Source organism: Ictalurus furcatus, chromosome 13 (genome assembly GCF_023375685.1).
Source record: "Ictalurus furcatus strain D&B chromosome 13, Billie_1.0, whole genome shotgun sequence".
In the NCBI taxonomy this organism is placed as follows: domain Eukaryota; kingdom Metazoa; phylum Chordata; class Actinopteri; order Siluriformes; family Ictaluridae; genus Ictalurus; species Ictalurus furcatus.
Window position 1 is genome coordinate 5869870 of NC_071267.1, and position 23989 is coordinate 5893858.

Genomic DNA, 23989 nt, shown 5'->3' on the forward strand with positions numbered 1-23989 from the left:
CTGTTTCAGACACTGGAATTCACATCTAATTAGTGCCCTTACTCGAACTTCAAGTTTTCCCAAAGGTTCAAAATGCAAGGATGTGTACATACTGTTTAGACCAGAGCACTGCTGAATTCTCAAATCTGATTGGTTAGAAAGCATTCGTTCATTTTTTGATAACAGTATAACTCAGACAGTGGCGCTAATGCGCTTGTTATAATACGTATTCTTTATGTTTCTATAGTAACAGCTATTTCACAGGGACATGTATGGTGGACAAACAGCATAAACTAACACTGTAATCACTGATATGGTGAAATTTTATCTAAAGACATGCTTATTTATAGAAGGAGTCTTCAGTGTGAATGCTTTTGACAGTCAGTAAGCTTTCCAACATGTGAGAGTCTTCAGGAGAGAGGACGCTTTCTAGTTTCCTACCAACGTGAGAAGCTGCGATTTTTTTTTTTTTCGTCTTATTATATAAATAGAATAAAACAGTTTTAGGATGCACTGTTAATGGATAATAATCACACTCATGTTAGCCTGCTTCACAAAACCCCATCATTAATTATTTTCCTATAACAGCATGCCCCATCATGTTTTATTCCTTACATGTTATAATCCCAGAATTCACTGCAAGTGTGTGGCAGCTTTAACACACTGGTTTACAAATGCAACCAATATTACAAAAAGTATTGATTCAGAAATTCAAATGAATGTGTAAATAAAGTATAAATATTTTATCTGCCAAATATGCTCAGTGGACACATTTGTTAAGTACTTTTTTTCTACTTTGGTAATACTGATTGGCTCTTTATCTACCTTGCCGTTGGCCAACTACTGAATACACACTCTATATTTTGCCAACACTTCACCGTCTCCTTGTAGGTGCTACATTTTTTATGTTTTGCATTAAGTTTTAACAAAGACCTGTTATTTATTACAAATTATTCTCACAAGAAGTCATCTTTCAAAACCTTTTGGGATGCACCAAATTTTTAAGGTCTGAGTACTCCTTCTTCGCGTGGGGAAATGGAAAAAGGCCTGCAGGGCAGGAATGATTGTGGGTTCGACCAGGCCAATGGCCAAAACCATTGGATATCATCACTTCTTCATTAAACTGGCATGCACAGGTATCACAGTGGCTCTGCCGAAAAGAAAAGGGCCTTTCATTGGGTGAGGAGAGAGCTAGGGGCCGAGAGAGAGAGAGAGAGAGAGAGAGAGAGAGAGAGAGCAAGGAGGGGGGGATGGGGAGGGGGATCTATGGCTTTGTTACAAATCTTAATGAATTGGAGAAATTCGTGATCGAGAAATTGCTGTATCACACCACTTTATCATATACTACACATTAGATATGACTTTCTGAATTTGTAAATAACATTTAAACTACTAACATTCACTACCACTAACATACAACATGCAAATACTTACACATTTGTGCATCTTGTAAAAGACATCTATTGTAATAAGAAAAAACTGTGACACATTATGGATAGGGGAGACACAGAGGTGCACCAGGGGATGTTGCTGCATCACAGCTTCAGGGTCCCCAGTAACGATCCTGAGCTTGGGATACTGTCTGTATGGGTTTCCTCCAGGTTCTCTGGTTTCTTCCCACCTCCCAAAACATGTTGCTAGGTAGACTAGATATGCTAAATTTCCCCTAGATGTGAATGTGTGCCAATGAGACCATCCAAAGTGTATTCCCACCCAATGCCCAGCGTTCCCGGGATTGCTTTCATAATCACAGTGATACTGACCAGGATAAAGCATATACGTAAGATGAACGGACATTATGGTCATGTCTGTAAACAACGGAATGGGCTAAATATGAGCATTAAATTGAGACATGGCAAACAAATACGAAAGCAGAATTTGGTTGTCAAGAAAATGGAAAGGAAAGCGTAAAGAGCTCCGTCACACACTGAGTCTTAGCCAAATGTTTGCCATCATGATTTCCGCAGTGACATGCTCATTCAGTGGACATTGCATGAAAAATAAATGCTTCTGATTTTCAAATATTAACTGGCAGTGGGACAAATTGTCCACACATAAACATCATCATAGCTTAGATTATTAAGGAAAGATATAGTCAAATATAGTCAAGTTCTCCATTTTATTAAGACCAGAGTTTATTTAACATGATATAATCTTCAAGCAGCACAGGACACCCTGGATACACAACATAAATATAATCATGTTTACCTAAACTGACAAAATGACTAAGGGAAATAATCACATTTACAACCATGTGACTTTCTAAAGACATTTGTAATATTCTCTGGAATGTAATTATAAAATATACAGTTAAAGTATATTTTATAAATACTTATATTTTAATATTCTATATTTTATATAAAAGTATATTTTATATAAAATATACAGCTAAGGAGAAGAACGTTGGCCTTGGACCTGTAGCATAGTTTCCTTCTGAAACTGAAATTAATAGCGTATTAGATGCCATCATTACTTAATCCTAAAATCATCATAAAAGCCAATCTATTTCTTACCCACAGACAGAACATGGAAAGTACACCACATGCTTTGACTCAGTCTTTCTTGGAGACAGTGTCAGCACTGTGATTTCACATTGATATGGAGCTGAACCAAAGCTTTCTCCAGGCTAAACTTATTGTCATGAACACTTTGCCTGACCACACCCCATTCTTTCATTTGTCACACTGAGTTACTTTACCCTGCTTATACTGTAAATATAATGGCCAATATATAATAAAATAATTGGGGTAATGTATTACAGTCAGGTCCATAAGTGTTTGGACAGTGACACAGTTTTCGTAATTTTGCCTCTGTACAATGGGCTTGAAATGAAGCAATCAAGATGTGATTGAAGTGTAAACGTTCAGCTTCAATTCAACAAGTTTAACAAAAAAATATTGCATTAACTGTTTAGGAATTAAAGCCATACTGAGTCCCTCCATTTTCACAAGCTCAAAAGTACTTGGACAAACTGATAATCATAAATATAAGGATTATTTTTAATTCTTGCATGCAAATCCTTCACAGTGAATGACTGCCTGAAGTCTGGAATCCATGGACATTACGAAATGCTGAATTTTCTCCCTTGAGATGCTTTGCCAGGCCTTTACTGCAGCTGCCTTCCATTGCTGCTTGTTTGTGGGGCTTTCTGCCTCCATTTTTGTCTTCAGAGCATGCAGTGAAAAGCATGCTCAATTGGGTTGAGGTTATGTGACTGACTCCTAATTCCTAAATGGTTAATGCAGTATATATGTTAAACCCCTTTAATTAAAGCTGAAAGTCTACACTTCAATTACATTTCATTGCTTCATTTCAAATCCATTGTGGTGGTGTACAGAGGCAGAATTATTAAAACTGTGTCATTCTCTAAATCAGTGGTCAACCCTGTTCCTGGAGATCTAATTTATTGAATTTATTTAGCTCCAATCTTAATCATGCCTACCTGACCATCTAATCATTGCCTTAAGTAATTCTTGGTCACCTAAAACAGGTGTGTTAAATTCTGCTTGGAGATGAAACCTGCAGGAAGGTAGATCTCAAGGATGAAGGCTGGTGACCACTGATCTAAATTCTTATGGACATGTATGTACGTTGGCATGGTTTGGTTCCACTTGTACACTTAGAGAGAAGAGTCACTGAAAATTGATACAAAGTTCTTGTTAATAGGAAGTTCTAACTGATCACTTTTAACCTGTGATAAAATACGTCCATACTGATGGGCATGGTCTCTTCCAGGATGACTCCATCCACAGGACACAAGGGCTCACTGAATGTTTGATGAAGATGAAAATTATGTCAGGAATATGCTATGACCTCCACAGTCACCAGATCTCAACCCAACTGAAGACTTATTTTGGAGCAGTGTTTTAGACAGCTCTCTCCACCATCATCAGCCACAAAACTTGGATCCAGAGCTAAGGACAGGTTTTCAGAGAAACAAATAACATGCCAGTATGAGCAAAGGACTATAAGTTGGTGTGATATATTATTCCTAAATCAATTTATAAGTTTATATGTTGTATACAACCTGGTTTACTCAACCAACTTTTACTGATTATATAGTCTAAACCTGGATTTCCAAACTCCATTATTGAGGACTCACTGCCTTGCACAGTTTCCAGTTTTACCTAAAGATACCGTCACAAGCAGTTCTTGGCATCCCTCAGAAAATGCACTGACTGTATATTGTAGGTGTGAATAGATCAGTATCAGATGGATCAACTAATTACCCTGAACTCCACCATGAGTTGCTTCAGGTGTGTTGGGAAGTACAGGGAAGTGAGTCCCGAGGACCAGGTTCCTCGAAATCCTTCCATGACTGATGATATCATTACTGTTGTTGAACATTTGTGTGTGATCTCATTTACTTCACATCTTGCATAAACAAATATATGCATTTTCCATAATACGGTGAAGAAGAGGAGACTTCTGTAGACTATGTCTGCCACTATGTATATCAGTCTACACCCAAGTAAGAACTACGTAAGCCCATGTAGACCTTTTGAACCTCATGTTTGCCTCTTTCTAGCTGCCTGTAAAGGAGCTATACAAGGTCCATCTGGAAAAACACATTTTAAAAAGTGTGATCTCCAGATGGACCATGTTAAACCCTAAATGAAGAAGACGACGCTAGAAATTGAATTACTTGAGGGGCTTAAAGGTGAATAACCTCCGCTAACTGTAAAATCATGGCCAAGAAAATCATGGCTTTTCCATTTCTGTGTGCATGAAATAAAGAAATCATCAAATAAAATGTGAATTAAATGTCTTTATCTGAATTAGGAGTAGTGTTAGGCAGGTAATTTTTTAAAACTTTGCATCTCTGACAACTATGAAGACATCACATTGCATATCCGTTATACGTTTAAAATATAACAGGTTAACGCAGTATACCTTAAAGGAGGCCGATTTTAAGCCTTTTTACAAGATATAAGTCTCTGGTGTCCCCAGAATGTGTCTGTGAAGTTTCAGCTCAAAATACTCCACGGATCATTTATTATACCATTCTGAAAATGCCCCTCTTTAGGTGGAAGCAAAAACACGCTGTTTTCGTGTCTTTTTAAATGCAAATGAGCTGCTGCTCCTCCGCACCACTTTCTGGAAGTGAACAGCTCGTGCTTCGGATACTATATTAGCCGTGAAATCTGCTAACAAGCTCATTCACAAAGCAGCCTGGTGTAAAATGATTCGCACAAAATGTACACAATTTTCAAAAAGACAATCACCTTACTATATTGTGCATAAAAAAATAAAGGTGTTTCCGGGTTAAAAATAAAAATGACGAAATAGCCCTGGTCTCCGTGAATACAGTCAGAGACCATGGTAATTAGCCACGTTAGCCGTGGAATCTGCTAACAAGTTCATTCGGAAAGGCGATTTGCAAACATTCACAAAATATAAAGTGCGATACTAACATCTTCTGGATATGAAGCTGGATCACGAGCATTTGGTATCGATCCATTCTTGAGAATCAAGTTTTTAGCAAATCCTGCTTTGTATTAACCCTCCTTCACAAAGCAGTCTGGTGTGAAATGATTTGCACAAACGTATATGAATTTAGCTATTTTGGGGGGCACATTTCCTTCAAAAATAAAACTATTCCACTGCATCTTCAGTGTCTCTGATGCCGGGAGTACATGAAGACTCTAATGTTCGTTCTTACAGCCAACAACAGAACACTTACAAAGCTTACTACGCTGAGACATTCTTCTCATCACTGTATCTGCTCCAGCGCATAAAACAAGGCGGGCTATGTGCAGCTCACTCGGGGGAGGAGCTATGCTAAAAGTACACAATCCCTGGGTGGGGCTTGTTCCAACGTGATGTCAAATTAGGATGAAAATTAAAACGGCTCGTTTTGAGACACTTTATGATTTATTGGGAATCTAAAAAAAGAGTGGGTGGATTTTTAACATTGTACAGTGGTCGTGTACACACTCTGCTGACACAGATTTATGTTCAAACACCATTTCAAAGTGAATTTTGCATAATAGGTCCCCTTTAAAGTCGAGCCTGGATAGGTTTAGCACATCAGTATGCTATCACAGTAAGCATTGGGACTGTGTTCTATGGTTACTGGAGCACAATCCAAGGTCAACTAAAAGGGCTATACTAAATCTATCTTAAAGTTCTTATTTGATTGTTAGACCACAAAACATTTCAATAAATTCTAGTTCCTTAAAATACAAACTTGGATGATTGTAGGATAATGTTTTATACTGTAATTCATTAGATGCTTCAGCGTAACTGATTGCTTGGGCATTGCATCATGTGTATGCATGCTGAGAAGTAGTGATTCATATCTTTCCTAGAAGAATGTATAACAGCGTGGAGCTATCATTAGTACTTTTAACTTGGCATAGGGTTTCTTTGCTGTTTATATACTACAGTATATGTGTATCCTTGCACTTCAATTCTTGACCCTAATATATCGTTTGAGTCGTTTTGACACAATTTATTTTTTCTTAAATAAGAAAAGCTTATATTACAGGAACCATTCACAAGTTTATACATTCTCTTATGTTCCCTCACACATATGCACACACAGACACAGACACTGCCATTGGGATCATCACCAAACACGGAAATGGCTTCTGTGTGTCTTGTTATATAATATTATTTCTGCTGTTGTTTATATAATGATAATCTGATAAATGAGCACTGTTCCATGAATAAATCAAAATAGAAGTGCAATTTTCATTCACTGTGGTTTATGCTAGACCATCTAAAATAGATGTAAGCTATAAAATAAGAACCGCCGGAGAGGTGTCTGAAGCTTGATGTGAACTTCCCCCTGAGCAGAGTGACGTGTGTAAGTAAACAGACTAAATTCTCTGATCTGCTGTTACTGAGCAAACAGTCATAAATCACATATTTCAGTCTCATATAACCACTGATAACCAAGATCCCTAGATCCCACATACCTCAAAGTGCACATCAGCACACTCCAATACAATTCTACTCCCTAGTACATCAAAATGAGATGAACATTATTTATTTCTTCAGAGGATAACAACTGAAAAGTGAGAACTTTCCTCAAGCATGCTGGCGAGATTCGGAGAGGAATGGCGAGCATGAGTTAGAGATTTACCTCTACTGTTTACTCTGGGCCTTCACACTGCACCGCCAAGTCCAGATGAGAAGTTTCCCAAGCTCTTTTGCATTTCAGCCGCTGGCCAAGGCGTTTTTTTTCTCCAGTTTGACCAAGGCAGTTTGACAAGTTTGACTAAAAGACCAGGGAGAGGCACCAATAATAAGGTATAGTATTAAGTAGGCCGGATATCTGCATTCATTATAAATTCAAAATGAGAAACTAGGTTAGACTGAAAAGTGCTGCAAACACTGAACAATCTGAATCCATGACACGATGTAAAATGAATGCAATGTGAAATTAAACACAACAGGGCGTGCTGTTATGGGAACATAATCAACAATAGGGTGGGGTAGTGTGGATTAAGTATTAGCAACCCCAAGTTGTTGCTCCCACACCAGCCTCTCTTTTTTCTCTCTCTTAACGTTTATTTAAAAAAAACAAACTCTATCCTAAAGACTTTCCCTTGGTGGAAAATACACTGACTGTTACAAAGCACTGACACTGGAGACTCCTTCCATAAATGATAAATAAACATCTCCTAAGAGAAAGCTTCACCATATCAACAATTATATATATTTCTTTGTTAAAGACATATATATATATATATATATATATATATATATATATATATATATATTTTTTTTTTTTTTTAAAAACCCATTTATTATTAGTCCCTGTGAATGAGTTGTTAATGTAGAAATTATAACATTAGAAGGAGCCTGTATATTAACCTATTACACTGCCCTCCACTAATATTGGCACCCTTGGTAAATGTGAGCAAAGAAGTCTGTGAAAAATTATCTTTATTTTTTAACCTTTTGATCTTTTGTTTAAAAAAAAAAAAAAATCACAAAAATACTCTGCTCTCATGGATATCAAACAATTGTAAACACAACACAGGTTTATCCAAAAAATATCTTTGTTAAATATAGGTGTGCACCAATTATCGGCACCCCTATGAATTCATATGAGAAAAATATATTTCAAGTATATTCCCATTTATTTTACATTTTTTAGTACACCAGGAAATTGTTCAACCATGACTTCCTGTTACACAGGTGCATAAATGTGAGGTAACACATAGGCAAATTTATTTAGTCATTCATAACAACGGGTAAGACCAAGGAATATAGCTGTTATGTGCGGCAAAAGGTTGTTGAGATTCACAAGATGGGAAGTGTCTATAAGAAAATAGCACAAGCATTGAAAATGCACATTTCCACCATCAGGACAATAATTAAGAAGTTCCAGTCGACTGGAAATGTTATGAATCAACCTGGAATTAGACATGTGTCTATATCGTCTCAACACACTGTGAAGAGGACGGTTCGAGTGGCCAAAAAATCTCCAAGGATCACAGCTGGAGAATTGCAGAAGTTAGTTGTGTCTTGCGGTTAGAAAGTCTCCAAAACTACAATCCGAAGTCTCCTACATCACCACAAGTTGTTTGGAAGGGTTTCAAGAAAAAAGCCTCTACTCTCATCCAAAAACAAACTCGAGCTTCTTCAGTTTGCCAGACACTACTGGAACTTCAAATGGGATCGGGTTCTATGGTCAGATGAAACCAAAATAGAGGGTTTTGGTAATAAACACCAGAGGTGGGTTTGGTGCACACAGAGAGGTAGCCATATGGAAAAGTACCTCATGTCCAGGGTTAAATATGGTGGTGGGTCTTTAATGTTTTGGGGCTGTTTTTCTGCCAGATGACCTGGACAGTTTGTTAGAATACATGGCATCATGGACTCTATCAAATATCAACAGATATTAAATGAAAACCTGACTACCTCTGCCAGAAAGATTCAAATGGGCCGTGATTGGACTTCCAGCAGGACAATGATCCAAAACATACATCAAAATCAACACAAAAATGGTTTACTGACCACAAAATCAAGGTCCTACCATGACCATCCCAGTCCCCTGACCTGAACCCCATAGAAAACCTGTGTGGTGAACTGAAGAGGCGAGTCCACCAGCGTGGACCTCGAAATCTGAAGGATCTGGAGAGATTCTGTAGATTCTGATCCCTTGCCATATATTCTCCAACCTCATCAGGCATTATAGGAGAAGACTCAGAGCTGTTATCTTGGCAAAAGGAGGCAGCACAAAGTATTGACTAAAAGGGTGCCAATAATTGTTCCACACCTATATTTAATAAATATACATATTTATGTATTTATTTATTTTGATAAGCCTGTGTTTTGTTTGCAATTGTTTGATATCCATGAGAGCAGAGTATTTTTGTGGATTTTTTTTTCACACTAGTGTCAGAGGTGTCGGTATAGAAAATTATCAATCTGTTAATTAATTTTTAAAAATGTTTAAGGGGTTCAAATAACACTTTTTAAAACATCTATTAATTACAAAAAATATACTTAATATACACAACATCAAACTACATTATCACTTCTATCACTGACTAGCTGCCATTCATATTCAATACATTCTTCTGTACAGTAACAGCAGCATGGTGACCCAGCGGGTAGCGTTAGCAGTAGAGTCCCTGGTTCCATCATCCTCAGGTGTGGAGATTTTGAATTCTGTCTCTGTGTGTTTCCTCCAGGTTTTCCGGTTTGCTCCGACTTCACAAAAACATGCTGGTAGGTGGACTAACGACTCTAAATTACCCCTAAGTGTGATTGTGCGTGTACACAGTGCACTGCAATGGACTGGTGTCCTGTCCAGAGTATATTCCTGTCTCACACCCAGTGTACTGGAGAACAGATCTTAATCCACCGTGAGCCTGAACAGGATGAAGGACGATTACTAAAGATGAGTGAATGAATGAATGAATTTCTATAACATATCTGCAGCGTATTTTGACAGTAATGCACTGTATGCTGGTGCTCAGAAGTGAGACACACACTAGCAACAAAACAGTCATGAATGATACAGCTTTACAGGTCAAAGAATAAACAGAGGACACTATCACACTATATTACACATTAATAACAGTTTAACAGTAACCCTAAAAGTAGGTATCTATTCAAACTATTTTATACAAACCTTCAGTTATTCACAATACCACAAGACAGACCTAGCTAAACATGTTTACAAGCTCACAGCGACGGCACTCAGCCTAGTGTCTGCTGTGTGACGTTGTTCCTTCAGTTCCAGATTAAACTGTGTAAAAGCCTTGTTGTTGTTCCTAATAGACTGAAAAAGCATATATTACGAGATTAGCTGCTGAAAAGGGCGAGCACGATGTTTCCCTAAATGCCATTTTAAAATAAACTGAAGCCTCCGCTTCCTATTAGCAGCGTACTGCTAGTACAAGAACGAATGTGCGACTGACAAGAGTACTAAGAAGGTCTGTTCTGTTTGCGCTTCAAGTGAATAACTTAAATAAGCATGGTCAGTGTAAATAAACGCAGCATGACAAGGTACAGAGGAATCGAGACTCGCATAGTTGGTTTTCTGTATTTGGAAGTGGGGCCTTAATTAAGGTGGCGGGGCAGATAGGATTACTGACTGATTCCGCATTGCGAGAGCTTGACACTGAGCAAGCAAACAAGGTAACAACATCCAGAAGTGTGCTTTTCTCCCTCTGCCTGAGTGTGTGTGTGTGTGTGTGTGTGTGTGTGTGTGTGTCTTTGAGAGAGATAGGGTGGGGGGAGGGGGTAATTAAACTTATCACCACAGACCTGGATATGATGGACCCTAAAATAAACCAAAAACGAAACAGTCCAACGATGAATGAAAGGATCTTCCGAAGTAGTCTAGTTTTCAGCTTTTCTGAAGATGGGCTTTTGGTCATTTTACTACACAGTCTACAGAGAGAGAGAGACAGAGAGAGAGAGAGAGAGACAGACAGACAGACAGAGAGAGAGACAGAGAGAGAGACAGACAGACAGACAGACAGACAGACAGAGAGACAGAGAGAGAGAGAGAGAGAGACAGACAGACAGACGACAGAGAGAGAGACAGACAGACAGAGAGACAGAGAGAGAGAGAGAGAGAGACAGACACAGAGAGAGAGACAGAGAGAGAGAGACAGACAGAGAGAGAGAGAGACAGACAGACAGACCGACAGAGAGAGAGACAGATAGACAGAGAGAGAGACAGAGAGAGAGAGAGAGAGAGACAGACAGACAGAGAGAGAGAGAGACAGAGAGAGAGAAAAAGAGAGAGAGAGAGACAGAGAGAGAGAGAGACAGAGAGAGAGAGACAGACAGACAGACCGACAGAGAGAGAGACAGATAGACAGAGAGAGAGACAGAGAGAGAGAGAGAGAGACAGACAGACAGACAGAGAGAGAGAGAGACAGAGAGAGAGAGAGAAAGAGAGAGAGAGAGAGACAGAGAGAGAGAGATTTTCCATTTTCAGACGTGTATATATTGAGTATCTCTACACTCGCCTTTGGCACCTATCAAACAAGCATAACGCTAACAGGAGTGTGTGAGCTGCTCGGCTCCGTCATTACACACTGCCAGTGCTCGCGGGGTTTTCTCCGGGTCGCTCGCGCCCCCTGTGGACGATCTTTAAAAGCACACCAAAGCTCAATCACAGCGGATTTGGGGAGCATCCACGGTTCCTAAAACACAACTAGTGTGTTTACTTTTGTAGGAAACGTTAATAAATGACAAACAAGGCTGAGCTCACGGAAACCCTGCTGTCGGTTAGCAGCACGTGACATCTAGTTAGTGACTATAAAGGTAAAGATGAGTCGGGTAAAAATGCCTAAACTTATATTTAATACAAGAACAAAACACGAACACTGTCCGTTATAGCGCAGCAGTGCGTGTTGCAGGGAACTCTTCATGAAGGAATAATCCGATACACTCTGTAATCACACGCACATCAAATACATTTCAAATAAAATAAAAAAACGCAGCTTTGCCTCAGCCTGATGGAAACGCGAAATTGGGAGCAGTAATTGGCGAGGCGGAGGAGGAGACCGGGGAAGTGTCGGGTTCAGAGGCGTGACGCGCGCGCAGCTCTGAGCTCGTCCAATCACCACGCGTGCGCTCTTATAAAGACCGCGTGCGCCTCTCACGTAGCGCAGGTTTCGGACACCACTTGGAAATAAAGCAGCACGCGCGCGCGGGACCCGAAGAGAGGAGCGCTTTCTCTGAAGTGACTTCACGCGCATCAGTGGATTGCGGACGCTGTGACGCGGCTCAAGTCGCCCGGTGGGGAAAAAGAAACATTTTAAAAAAAAAAAACTTCGAGTTATTGAGGTGTGAAATATTATTAGGAGTCGGAGGTGCGCTGAAAGTGCGTTAGTGAGTAAGAAAAAAACTCCGCGGACTTTTTAAAGGCCGTCTCGAGCCGCATTAACTTTTTTTTTTTTTTTTTTAAAGTTACCCCCCGACCCGAAAAGCGTCTCGTATGAATCTCCTCGACCCCTACCTCAAGATGACGGATGAGCAAGAGAAGGACGCACCGAGTCCGAGCATGTCCGAGGATTCGGCGAGTTCTCCTAGCGGCTCGGGCTCGTGCTCGGACGTGGAGAGCGGCGGTGGGCGCGCGCGCGATAATGGTGTCGAGCTGAAAAAGGACGTGGACGACGAGCACGAGAACAGTGAGAAGTTCCCGCAGTGCATCCGCGAGGCCGTGTCGCAGGTGCTCAAGGGCTACGACTGGACGCTCGTGCCTGTACCGGTGCGCGTGCACGGCGCCAGCAAAAACAAGCCCCACGTGAAAAGGCCTATGAACGCGTTCATGGTGTGGGCGCAGGCCGCGCGCCGCAAACTCGCAGATCAGTATCCTCATCTGCACAACGCCGAGCTGAGCAAGACCCTGGGCAAGTTATGGAGGTAAATCAGCAGGGAAATGAACGTTTTTATTAAACTTATGTTAGTTAAAGAAAACTTCTTTAAAGAGGCTCCAGTCTTGTATTTATTATTTTATTTATTTGAAGGGGGGGGGGGGGGTATGAAGTTATGGAGGATGGCGCCAGTTTGAGTCAACTGTGATTTCAATGCTTATATTAGCAGTCTGCAGAAAAAAATAATCACACAGCAGCATGTCAGTCTTAATAGCTCGGGTCTAATAACACGAGTTCTCAGTTCACTCTGAATTAACTCTTACAGCGTTCAGTAGGGTGTTAATACCACAGGTTTTGTTATGTAAGATAGTTTATGCCCTAAATATTATTTTAAATGTTCCACTCATGCTCACTTTTTTTTTTTTTTCCTTTTGCGCAGATTGTTGAACGATGTGGAGAAGCGTCCATTCGTAGAAGAGGCTGAGCGCCTGCGTGTGCAGCACAAGAAGGATCACCCGGACTACAAGTACCAGCCACGGCGAAGGAAATCAGCCAAGAATGGTCAGGGCGAGGGGGAAGAGGGTGCTGAGCACACACACGTCTCCACCAACGCCATCTTCAAGGCACTGCAGCAGGCCGATTCTCCAGCATCCAGCATGGGAGAGGTGCACTCCCCCAGCGAGCAGTCAGGTAAGGAGACAATGCCGATGCCACAGTGTATAACTAAGTTATAACTGAATTGTTACACGTTGTATTTGGTAATATCGTATAGTGATGAGGATATTTGTGAATAATGCAGTTAGAAATGAAGAAGTATTCTGGTATTCTGAATCCTGGTCCAGAATTTGTTATTTTATGGCAAGTGTTGCTTCAGATGTGTTCAGCTGTACTGTACTTAACACACAGGCCAGTCTCAGGGTCCCCCGACTCCGCCCACTACCCCCAAAATTGACGCTCAGACAGGCAAAAGTGAGCCAAAATGCGAGGGCCGCCCACTCCCGGATGGCATCGGAGTAACTGTTGGCTCTGGCGGGCAGCGTCAGCTTAACATCGACTTCCGTGACGTGGACCTGGGTGAACTGAGCAGCGACGTCATCTCACACATGGAGAGCTTTGACGTGGCCGAGTTTGACCAGTACCTGCCACCTAACGGGCACCCCGGGCACGGCTGGATGGGCTCAGCGGCCACCGGTTGGATGGCCAAGAGCCCGAGCTCCAGCCCTCAGGTGGGTGCTGCAAGCCCTGGTGAGGATCAGAGCCAACAGAGGACAACGCACATCAAAACCGAGCAGCTGAGTCCTACCCATTATGGCTCCTTTAACCTGCAGCACTACACCACTTCCACTTCATCCTCTGCCTTCCCATCATGCATCAACCGGCCACAGTATGACTACACCGACCAACAAGGCAGCGCCACCTCCTATTACTCAGCAGGCCAGAGCTCGATTTACTCCACCTTTAACTACATGAGTCCCAGCCAGAGGCCCATGTACACCCCCATCACCGAGACCCAATCAGGCCACAGCCCCCAGCACTGGGACCAGCAGCCTGTCTACACACAGCTCTCCAGACCATGAGAACACACACACACACACACACACACACACACACGCACACATACATATATACACACACAGATACGTACCCATGCAGTGAAGATTATTTAACAAGGCTGATGGCCCCACATAGAGACCCTCGATTACTCTTCCTGTAAAGCACACACTTGAATACTCAGCAGAGGAAGACTGGAAGGAACGCTGGTCTTTAAAAAAGAGCAGCTCACCACGTGCCTTTTTCATCTTTAAATCACCTGATGCCAATTAGATATATATTTTTAGCCTTGATTGCGAGAAAAGAGAAACATTTTTCTGCGAAAAGAAGAATCCTCTGTGAGGACTTAATGAATTATTGTACTTTAGTATGTACTGTGTATGTTTTCTGACCTTTTCCATAGCTGATAGGGATTCTATTCTGTAGGGAAACGGTTTATTTTTTACTAAACCACTCTTAGCAGTCCTGCCTAGTCATCCTCATGGTATTTTTTATCGGCCTCTAGGATTCTGTTTGCTGTGCTAGTGGATCTTCATGCCGTTGCATCCTACATTATGTTCACTTTCGTTATTTCTTGTATTTATGATTATTAAAAATGTTCCTGATGCTTTAGAGTGATGTATTTTTAATGTTTTTTGTATGACATGTCTGCCTTGTGCACCATCAGTGCCTGGTCTTGTGGGTTTTTTTTTTTTTTTTCTTTTGTCAAGGTAGAATGTGCAGCTGAGAATTTACTTAGTGCCTGACAGTGGCAGGAAGTGACCTTTGACCCCATGTCATTATTTCCAGTCAACAGTCATACTGGTCTCATCTTTCCACCCTGACCCCTTTTTTTTCTGTTCAGTCTTAACCCTTTCTAATTTATTTATTAGTCTTAATTTTATTTCAGATTAATTAAGTGCAGTGTATTCATTAATACTGTAAGCAACTAATTATTTGTCTTTGGAAGTCACCCTTCTGGATATTGTAATGTTTAATCCAAGTCATTAAACCGGAAGGGTTGCTACTTAATATGGTACAATTCTGTAATCATCATGTTTATTTATCATATCTAGATGTCTCTATTTTAAATGTTTATTTGTCTATTTGTTTTTCTTCTTTTTTGCTAGCCAGAATTGATGATGAAGTACTGTCAAGGCTGATCAAACTGGAACTGTCAGCTTTCTTCCATTAGGAAGGTTTTTTTTTTTTTTTTTTGAAGCTCTGTTTGAAGCTGTAACTGTGTGTGTGTGTGTGTGTGTGTGTGTGTGCGCGCGCGTGTGTGCGTGTGCGCGTGTGTGCTTGTTTATAGAGATACCAGAGATTTCACATCAAATCTTTTCTAAGATCGACTTTTTCCATGCCACATATTACTGATGGTACATCTTCCGAACATTTTTTTTTCTTTCATCAGATTTAACATAATTTTCTTTAAATATTTGCATTTTTTTATTATATTTGCAATAAAACATTTTAAAAAATACTCTGAAATAAAAGTGTAGCTTCTGTTTCTTTTTACATTTTCAAGAAACATAAATAAATAAATAACCATTGAAGGAGAAATATCACCGAATATCCTCTCTTTCTGTTCACTTAGTTACTTGTGAGCTCCAGGATCCGAACTGATTTAAAGTGAGACAGGAAGCAAGATGAAGGAGTTAGAGTACAGGGTGTCCCAAAAGTTTCCGTACAAAGGGGAAATGCAGCCTTTTTAGCAACGTCTTCCAAAATGTTTCATACTTAGTTTATATATATATATATATATATATATATATATATATATATATATATATATATATATATAAAACGTCTTGAAATCATTCTCACGGCTGGTTCAGGAAGCTGTTGTACGGTTGCGACGACAGAGTTGGAACATGCAATTACATGCATTACGCCAGATGTGCTGACACAAGTCCATCACCAGTGGGAGAGACGACTGTTTACAATGAAATCGCAATCATGTAGATGATGTTTTGTAAATACATTTAGCTAAAATGTGTTCATTTCCCCTATGTACGCACACTTTTGGGACACCGTGCAAATCCATGTTATGTCGAGTTATTTATTATTATTATACCTTTGCTTTATTTATTTTTTTTAATTAAAAATGACGGGTGTGTTCTGTTTAAAAGATTTATCTTCAGTAAACGATTTGTTCTGGTCGGGGTGGTGCTGGATCTGGAGCCTGTGCTGGGAACACCGGGCGCAAGGACGCCATTCCATCACTGAGCACCATTCACACACTCATTCACACACTCATTCACACAGGGGTAATTTAGCATTGATGGAGATCCCAGAGGAAACCCACAACGAGAACAGCACAGCAATCTGAACTCAGAACTGACTCAGAATCCCTGAAGATAATTAAGCTCATATTACCTAAATGAAAATGAATTGACATTTCTTAATTATTATTATTATTATTATTATTATTATTATTATTATTATTCCTCTTAGCTTTGCTGTAGTTGCTAAATGTTATGCTTAAGATGAATAACAGAATAATAAACTGAAACTTATCGGGTTAACTTGTTAAGACGTTTCCAGATGCCAGGAAAATGTTACAAATTTCACAGTCAAAATCTTAAGCCTAAAGCAAACAAGAAAAATGAAAAATTGAGTTCTATTAGCTCTACATTTTCTCCTCCATTCTGCTTTATGAATTCATCCTTCACAGAACGAACATATTGTACTTTTTTCCTCTTTTAAATGTCAATGAAAGGAAATACTGAGACACTGAGAATGTAATATTAAAAGTGTTTTTTTTTCCCCCGTTGCAATTCAGCATTGGATTCCGACGTGGTACTGAGTGACAGTTTATAAACGAATGCCTAGCAATATGATATGATTGTTCATGTTCTGCTTTCTCATCAGAATGAACTTCATTTTACAACGTATTTTTTGCACTTTATTACAACATCAGATTGTCTTTCCGCCTTTGCAAGTTGAACATGTGCTTCCGCACATCCTGCGGTGTTTACAGAGTGTATGATATGTTACACACATGCTAAGGTGAGCAGATGGACCACAGTGAATGTTTGGCTGAGGGAAAGGTCAAAGGTCAACCATCACCAGCTGTTTCACAGAAGAAGGGTCTGTTATTTATGTTTACATATGCACTGAACTCTCTCCAATATAACACTGTGGTCGATAATTCATACCTGATTTAAATAATGGAATTTTGGTTTACATGTACATATTGGATAATAAATGAATTACTTCTGTGCTACATGGAAGCAAATTTATGTACAGGTATGCTCACATAGCTCATACTAAAGGCTTGTACCATTTAAGCTGCATACTGTATATTAAGTCATGTCAAATTACTAGTATTAAAGTTACACATGTTTATACCACAGCACTGCTGAATGTTTGATTCTGATGGGTCAGAGAGTGTTGATTCATTTTCTATAAATCAAATCACAAGCTTATATTAATGTGCTCGTTCTAATATGTTATATGTTATAGAAGCAATGCAACAAAGGCTTCAGAACATACTGATGGGGTGGTCAAGGTGGGCCTCAGAGTTAGTGTGGGGTGGCCATAGCAAAATGTCCTAGCCTTAAAGCCAGATAATATCCAATCCTATAGTTGTTTTGTTTCCAATGTTTTGGTTAGAATCTATTGTCATGTTTGTACCAGGATTGTTGTTTTGTTTTGTTTTTAAATAATATACAGTATTCGAGAGCGCTTTTTTCAGTTGTTAATCATTTTCAGCAGTGCCTATATGCAGTATATGTATTAATCACTGGGAATGCAAGGATCCATCCATCCATCCATCTTCTACCTCTTACTCCTTTTCAGGGTCACGGGGAACCTGGAGCCTACCCCAGGGAGCATGGGGCACAAGGCGGGGTACACCCTGGACAGGGTGCCAATCCATCACAGGGCACAATCACATACACATTCACACACCCATTCATACACTACGGACATTTTAGACACGCCAATCAGCCTACCATGCATGTCTTTGGACTGGCAGAGGAAACCGGAGTACCCGGAGGAAACCCCCGCAGCACAGGAGAACATGCAGACTCGAACCACGGACCCTGGAGGTGTGAGGCGAACGTGCTAACCACTAAGTCACCATGCGAAAGGATATATAACTTTAATAAAGTGTGCTTTAATACTGTAAGCCAACAACTGAAATGCAAAAACAACTCCTCCATCAGCCACTTCCTGTATAAACCCCGAACCTCACTGTGCTCTTTTATGTTGTATTTGATGTTGTTCCAAATTATGGTGGCTTTTAGTTTTAGTTATGCTGGTATACTATAGTTAGACCTGCTGGAGTCTGCATTCACAGTCTGCACTTACACTCTTTCACTACGCAACTTTAAATACTCTTTAAGTAATCTGTTCTCTCTCAGAGCCAGGTCCTGACACACTTCTCTCACCCTCCAGACTTGTGTGATTCATACTGATTCTCTACTTCTGCCTGGAGCTTCTGAACTTGTGGCTCAATTTCTGCTGCTGTGGATGCTCCCACATGGATGATACAATTATCTGCACTCCCCCAAAATAGTGTATGCCTAAGACTAACTGTTCTGCTTTAGTGAATAATCTCATCTGGATACTTCTTACCAAACATTCCATATCCTTTCAGCACACTTAATACAGTTTGAGTTGACTCTTCTAGAGTTGTATACTGTAATGATTCACACTATCCAGTGTCACCCAGAAGAGGACAGGTTCCCTTTTGAGTCTGCTTCCTATCAACATATCTTCCACATGTCATCTCGGGGAGTTTTTCATTGCCAGCTATCGCTTCTGACTTGTTCATTCTGTATCTAGATGTAAATCTGGAGTTTTGCAAAGCTGCTTTGTGACAATGTTACATTACTGTTAAAAGTGTTATGCAAATAAAATTGAATTTGAATGAATGCTGAATGACCAGTAAGATATATAAGATATATATATATATATATATATATATATATATATAAGTGGGGGAAATAAGTATTGGACACGTCAACATTTTTTTCAGTAAATATATTTGCAATGAGGCTATCCACATGAAATTTTCACCAGACATCAGTATTAACTCAAGAAATCCGGAAATCTAAGGAATCCACAACATTAAAGTCCATAAATAAAGTTATGTGTAATAAAGTGGAATGACACGGGGAAAAAAGTATTGAACACGCTAAGAAAAACCAGTTCTCCAAGGCAAGGTATGAAACAATAAATTATAAAAATTAAAGGATGTGCTATTCAAAGATCAAGTGCTATTTTATAAGCTGCCAAATAGGGAGGTTAGAGGTCATGCTGTTCTTTTAAATCTCGCATGCAGTGATTAAAGTGATCATTAAAATCCTTCTCAGACACTACTCAAAAAATGCATTGGTAACTACGTGTAGGTAACTTGTATCATCTGAAGAAATAAAATCAATTTACGCAGCATCTAAATATGTTTTTCCATGTTAATATTGACGTATTTTGGGCGTCTCTAACTGAAGTTCAGCGATTTGAACTTACAACCTTCTGAACACTAGCAGATAACTTTAACCACTTGGCTGATATAACTGCTTAATTATTCATACTCAATTTAAATAACTTGAAATGGAATTTATACAAGAATAAACATATTTCAGCAAACGTGAAATTCATACTGTTTTTCTGCTATTATAATACATCACCAGAGGCAAATGTATTAACAGATCAATGTCGGAGTGCATATAGTACTTAGTTCCCTGTGGAAATATAGAAATGTATAAAGCTTGTTGTCAGTTCTGGGGAGTGAGCACATCTGTTTGGCTGTGCTGACTGAGATGTGAACCGTCAAGAGACGGGGAAGGAGGAGGTTTGTTTGGGGGTGAAAATGAAGGACTGAGATGACTCTTGCAGAAAGACGTAAGCTCTGCCATCTGAAAAAGCCATTAGAAATGGTTCTCCCTCTCATGATGGAGGAACGGTGGCCTTTTCAAAAGCCTGGCTGATGAAACTGTTCACATGGCTTGTTTTCTTCAGTCTGGCCCAGTGTAGGCCAAATCTTGCTGAGGGCGGTGTCTCTGGCTCTGTCCATCCCCCAGAACGGTCATCAAGATCATCGTCATCATCACCTCTGTTGCCAGTAGATGTGCTGCCAGTGTGTTCCCACTGCTTAAATCTTTCTACCAGTAAAATGGTCACATTATTTTGTTTGAGGTTTTATTTAATGGTTAAAATGTTGGGAAAGAAAGATCTGTTATATGCCTATGGCGAGTTTTGGTTATTCAGGTTAAAGTGACTAGAATGTTTTAATATCGAAGTTTGTTGAAGCCCCTCAGATGAGAGCAGAAACATCTCCACTAGATAGGATCTGCAATGTCATCCATTCCCCCGATTAATGCATTTCATCAAGTTAGAAGAATTTCAGGACCTTAGATCACAGAAAAGTCAAAAGTCTTGTATAACAACTCATAGATGTGTATAACCCAGAGATCTCACTCTCTTTCTCTATCCACCCACCCCCCCAGTACAGCCGAGCGGAAGTGGGAATGGTGTGAGCGGAGCAGCTCGTTCCTCATCCCGTAGGCAGTTTTCCCAAGAGAAAGGCATTAATATTCCAAACAGGCAGCTCGCAGAGACTCTCTCCCCTCCAAGCCCAATGGGTGGCCCTTTCAAATGCAAAATAACAACAAAGAAGAAGATTGGAGGAAAGAGGGAGGCAGAATCTGGCAACTTCCCAGTCCAGTAACAATATAGTTTTAAAAAGTTCCAAAGAAGAGCACAAATCCTTAAAGATAACCAAAACCTGAATCAGCCGTGTAGTATGAAGCTGAAAATTGGAATAAATAAATAAACAAGGTTTAATTAAGAATGATTTTACAATGTGCATGTGTGCGTGGGTGTTGGACATAACATATCCCTGTGTATCGTTCCAAAAACACCCACAGAGAAAATATTCTGATGACAAGGAAAGCATAATTATTCTGTGGCCTCATTTTTCATTGAAGGGGAAAATACAATGTTTGAAATTATTCGGTCTGAAGAGAACTCATTAAAAACATCAGGAGCAAGCGTTTGCCAATTCAGTGAAAGTCTTGGGGTGAAACTTGTTTTCTTTTCGTTCTTTTTTGAGTATATACAAAGTTAAGTAATCAAAGTTCTCTAGGACCATTCCTCATCTTCCTTTCTCTCATTCTCGTTTCCACTTCGACTCTGGAAAAACGCAGCAGTCTCCATCCTAATAACCCCTCCCATCGCCTCCACATCACATCATCCCATCGTCATTGTCCCCCAGGAGTGCCACAAAAGGGACCGTTTGACCTCGGAGCACGAACCCATTTCCTCCCTTTTGAAAACGGTGCAGCTCGCAGAAAGCTTCGCTCTGCCTCAAAGGAAACTGTACATCAATACAGTGACAGGCAGCCAAACATTTAACAAAAAAAAAGTGGGGGGGGGGGAGGGGGGGAGGAAATGCACGTCACACAAGCTGGAATCGACAATTTGTTCATCTCCTAGCAGCAGATACACATAGTACAAGACGTTAGCAAGTTAGCAAGCTGCACCTTTGGCACTAAGAGTGAATAGTGTTCGTTAAAGTGAGGTTAATCAGTGGCAGTCATATTCATTTACTGCAAAGTTTGATAGTTAGCAAGTGCACCTGGTGATACTACGGAGCAATAGGGTTAATCTCTCGAATTTGTGCTATGTGTTCCTAGAATCCGTGAGTGCTAATGCTATTGTTAATATTTGTCATGCCAGTAGGAACATTTTGCATTTGAATTTGTTTGAGTTTTACTTGCCAACAATTTTCTCCTGTGTTTGAGTTAGCATAGCAGTTAGCCATAGTTTGCATAGTATTTTCTTGAGTGTATCGTACATTGTTTTAAACACTTAATAGTTTAAAACTGAAAATAACCTAATAACAGTTTCTTTTCAATCATGTGATATCTATCCTAATAGTAGATCTGGTTCTTGTCAGTTTAGTCAGACTAGAGGAGTGTAATAAAATGGTCCATTGTTTACCTCAGTATTCCACAGGGGAAGTGGTTTTGTGGTTCTATGACTTGTCCACTACGCAGAGGGATGTGATGAGGGACTACCTGAAATTGTTCCTGAGATTGAGGATTTGATCAAATAAAAGGAGTCTGTGTTAAAAAGCAGAACCCAAACATTTTTTTCCAAGACCATGAACATTAAGCCAGTAGTAAAACTCCAATACTGATCACATGCGGGCATGAACTCCTAAAGATAGACAGAGCCTGCTCCTGTTATTATGGACATCACATATTATAAGAATTATTTTGTTCATTAAAATATATAAATAAAGAGAAAGCACACCGGTTGGTAAACAGAGGGTTCTGGGAAATGTTTTCGAGTCATATATTGCCCTTTTCACATCAATTGTGACAAAAAGTCAGAAAAGAAAGAACCTCTGAAAACTTGTGTATACATATGTATTTTAACACATTTAACATCCACATAAAATGTAGGGTTTAAGAGAGTTGGGTGTTATTACGTACAGCACACAAAAAAAGATCTTTATCATGCTGCCGTACTCATGGCTAACTAAATAACAGTCCAAATAAAATGTTTGGTGGAAATTGCACATCTCCTGTCCCAATGGGAATAAACCACAAATTTGATTCATATTCATTTACCCAACGCCTTCATCTCACCCAAGTACTGTAACACTTTCATATCAAGTTCAAGTTCAGTTCAAGTGGTTTTATTGTCATTTCAACCATATACAGTTTTACAGTACACAGAGAAACGAAACAAAGTTCCTTCAGGACCATGGTGCTACATAAACAACACACTAACCACACGAGACGACACAGGACTAAATAAGATCTACAAACATTCTACACAAATGTGTGCTAACACCACAGGACAGTACAGTACTACTAAAACAGAACAATAGGCACAGTAAGTGACAGTGTAGCACCGACCAGTACACAGTTTTAGTGTGGAAGGGTCTGATATAAAAGGTAGTGCAGAAGATCGGTGTCAGTGCGTAACAGTATCATTTAAAAATGGTATAAATGTAAACATAACATGCTATGAGCAGATTTACTTATATCAAATCCAGTTACTACACACATCCCGTGATCAGCTCATGAAAGCCAAAGCCCGAGCATCTGTCCACATGTGCAGGAATAACATCTTTGAGGATTTAAAATAACTGAATTAGTGGTCGAACAATATATCACCAAGGCCGGTATATCGGCCGATATTTGGCATTTATTAATTATCAAAGTTATCAAAGTTTATTTTCTTTTTTTATTCTGCTAGATGGCTGGCACAGACAGCAAGACACTAGGAGAAGCTGCACTAAACCTTATTTTTATTTGTACAAATGTATTAAGTGAATATTTTTGTAAGTCCTTCAGAGAATATTACGTAAATATTATGCGCAATACATGTTCATTTAGTTTCACCGATTTTCTGTACGTCTCGTTTACGGTAATTAAATTTGTGTAATATGGAGTTGAGGCATATCACTGCTTTCTAGATATCGCCATCGGCATCAGCATCGGCCATTAAAGGACTCTACCACTACTGTTATATGTGGTCCCTCCTATTTCAGGGACCAAACCTAATTGGACAAACTAACGTGAACATAAATTAATTGGTTGCAAATCCATGTTAGTTAGAATTCACACAAACCTTTCCATGGTTTCCAGCTCTTTTGAAATTGCTCCTTCTTACTGTTAACTTTGGACTTGTTGTCTGTAGCCATGACTAAAATT

The 23989-nt window shown here is 39.7% G+C and overlaps 1 protein-coding gene across 1 annotated transcript; it reads left to right on the forward strand.

Annotated features, from left to right (window-relative positions):
• Positions 1–11862: 11862 nt before the first annotated feature.
• Positions 11863–16000, forward strand: sox9a (SRY-box transcription factor 9a). The gene is made up of 3 exons (XM_053640324.1): positions 11863–12828; positions 13219–13469; positions 13686–16000. Exons 1-3 carry the CDS (start codon positions 12401–12403, stop codon positions 14354–14356), a joined length of 1350 nt encoding a protein of 449 aa, XP_053496299.1. The 5' UTR covers positions 11863–12400; the 3' UTR covers positions 14357–16000.
• Positions 16001–23989: the final 7989 nt, after the last annotated feature.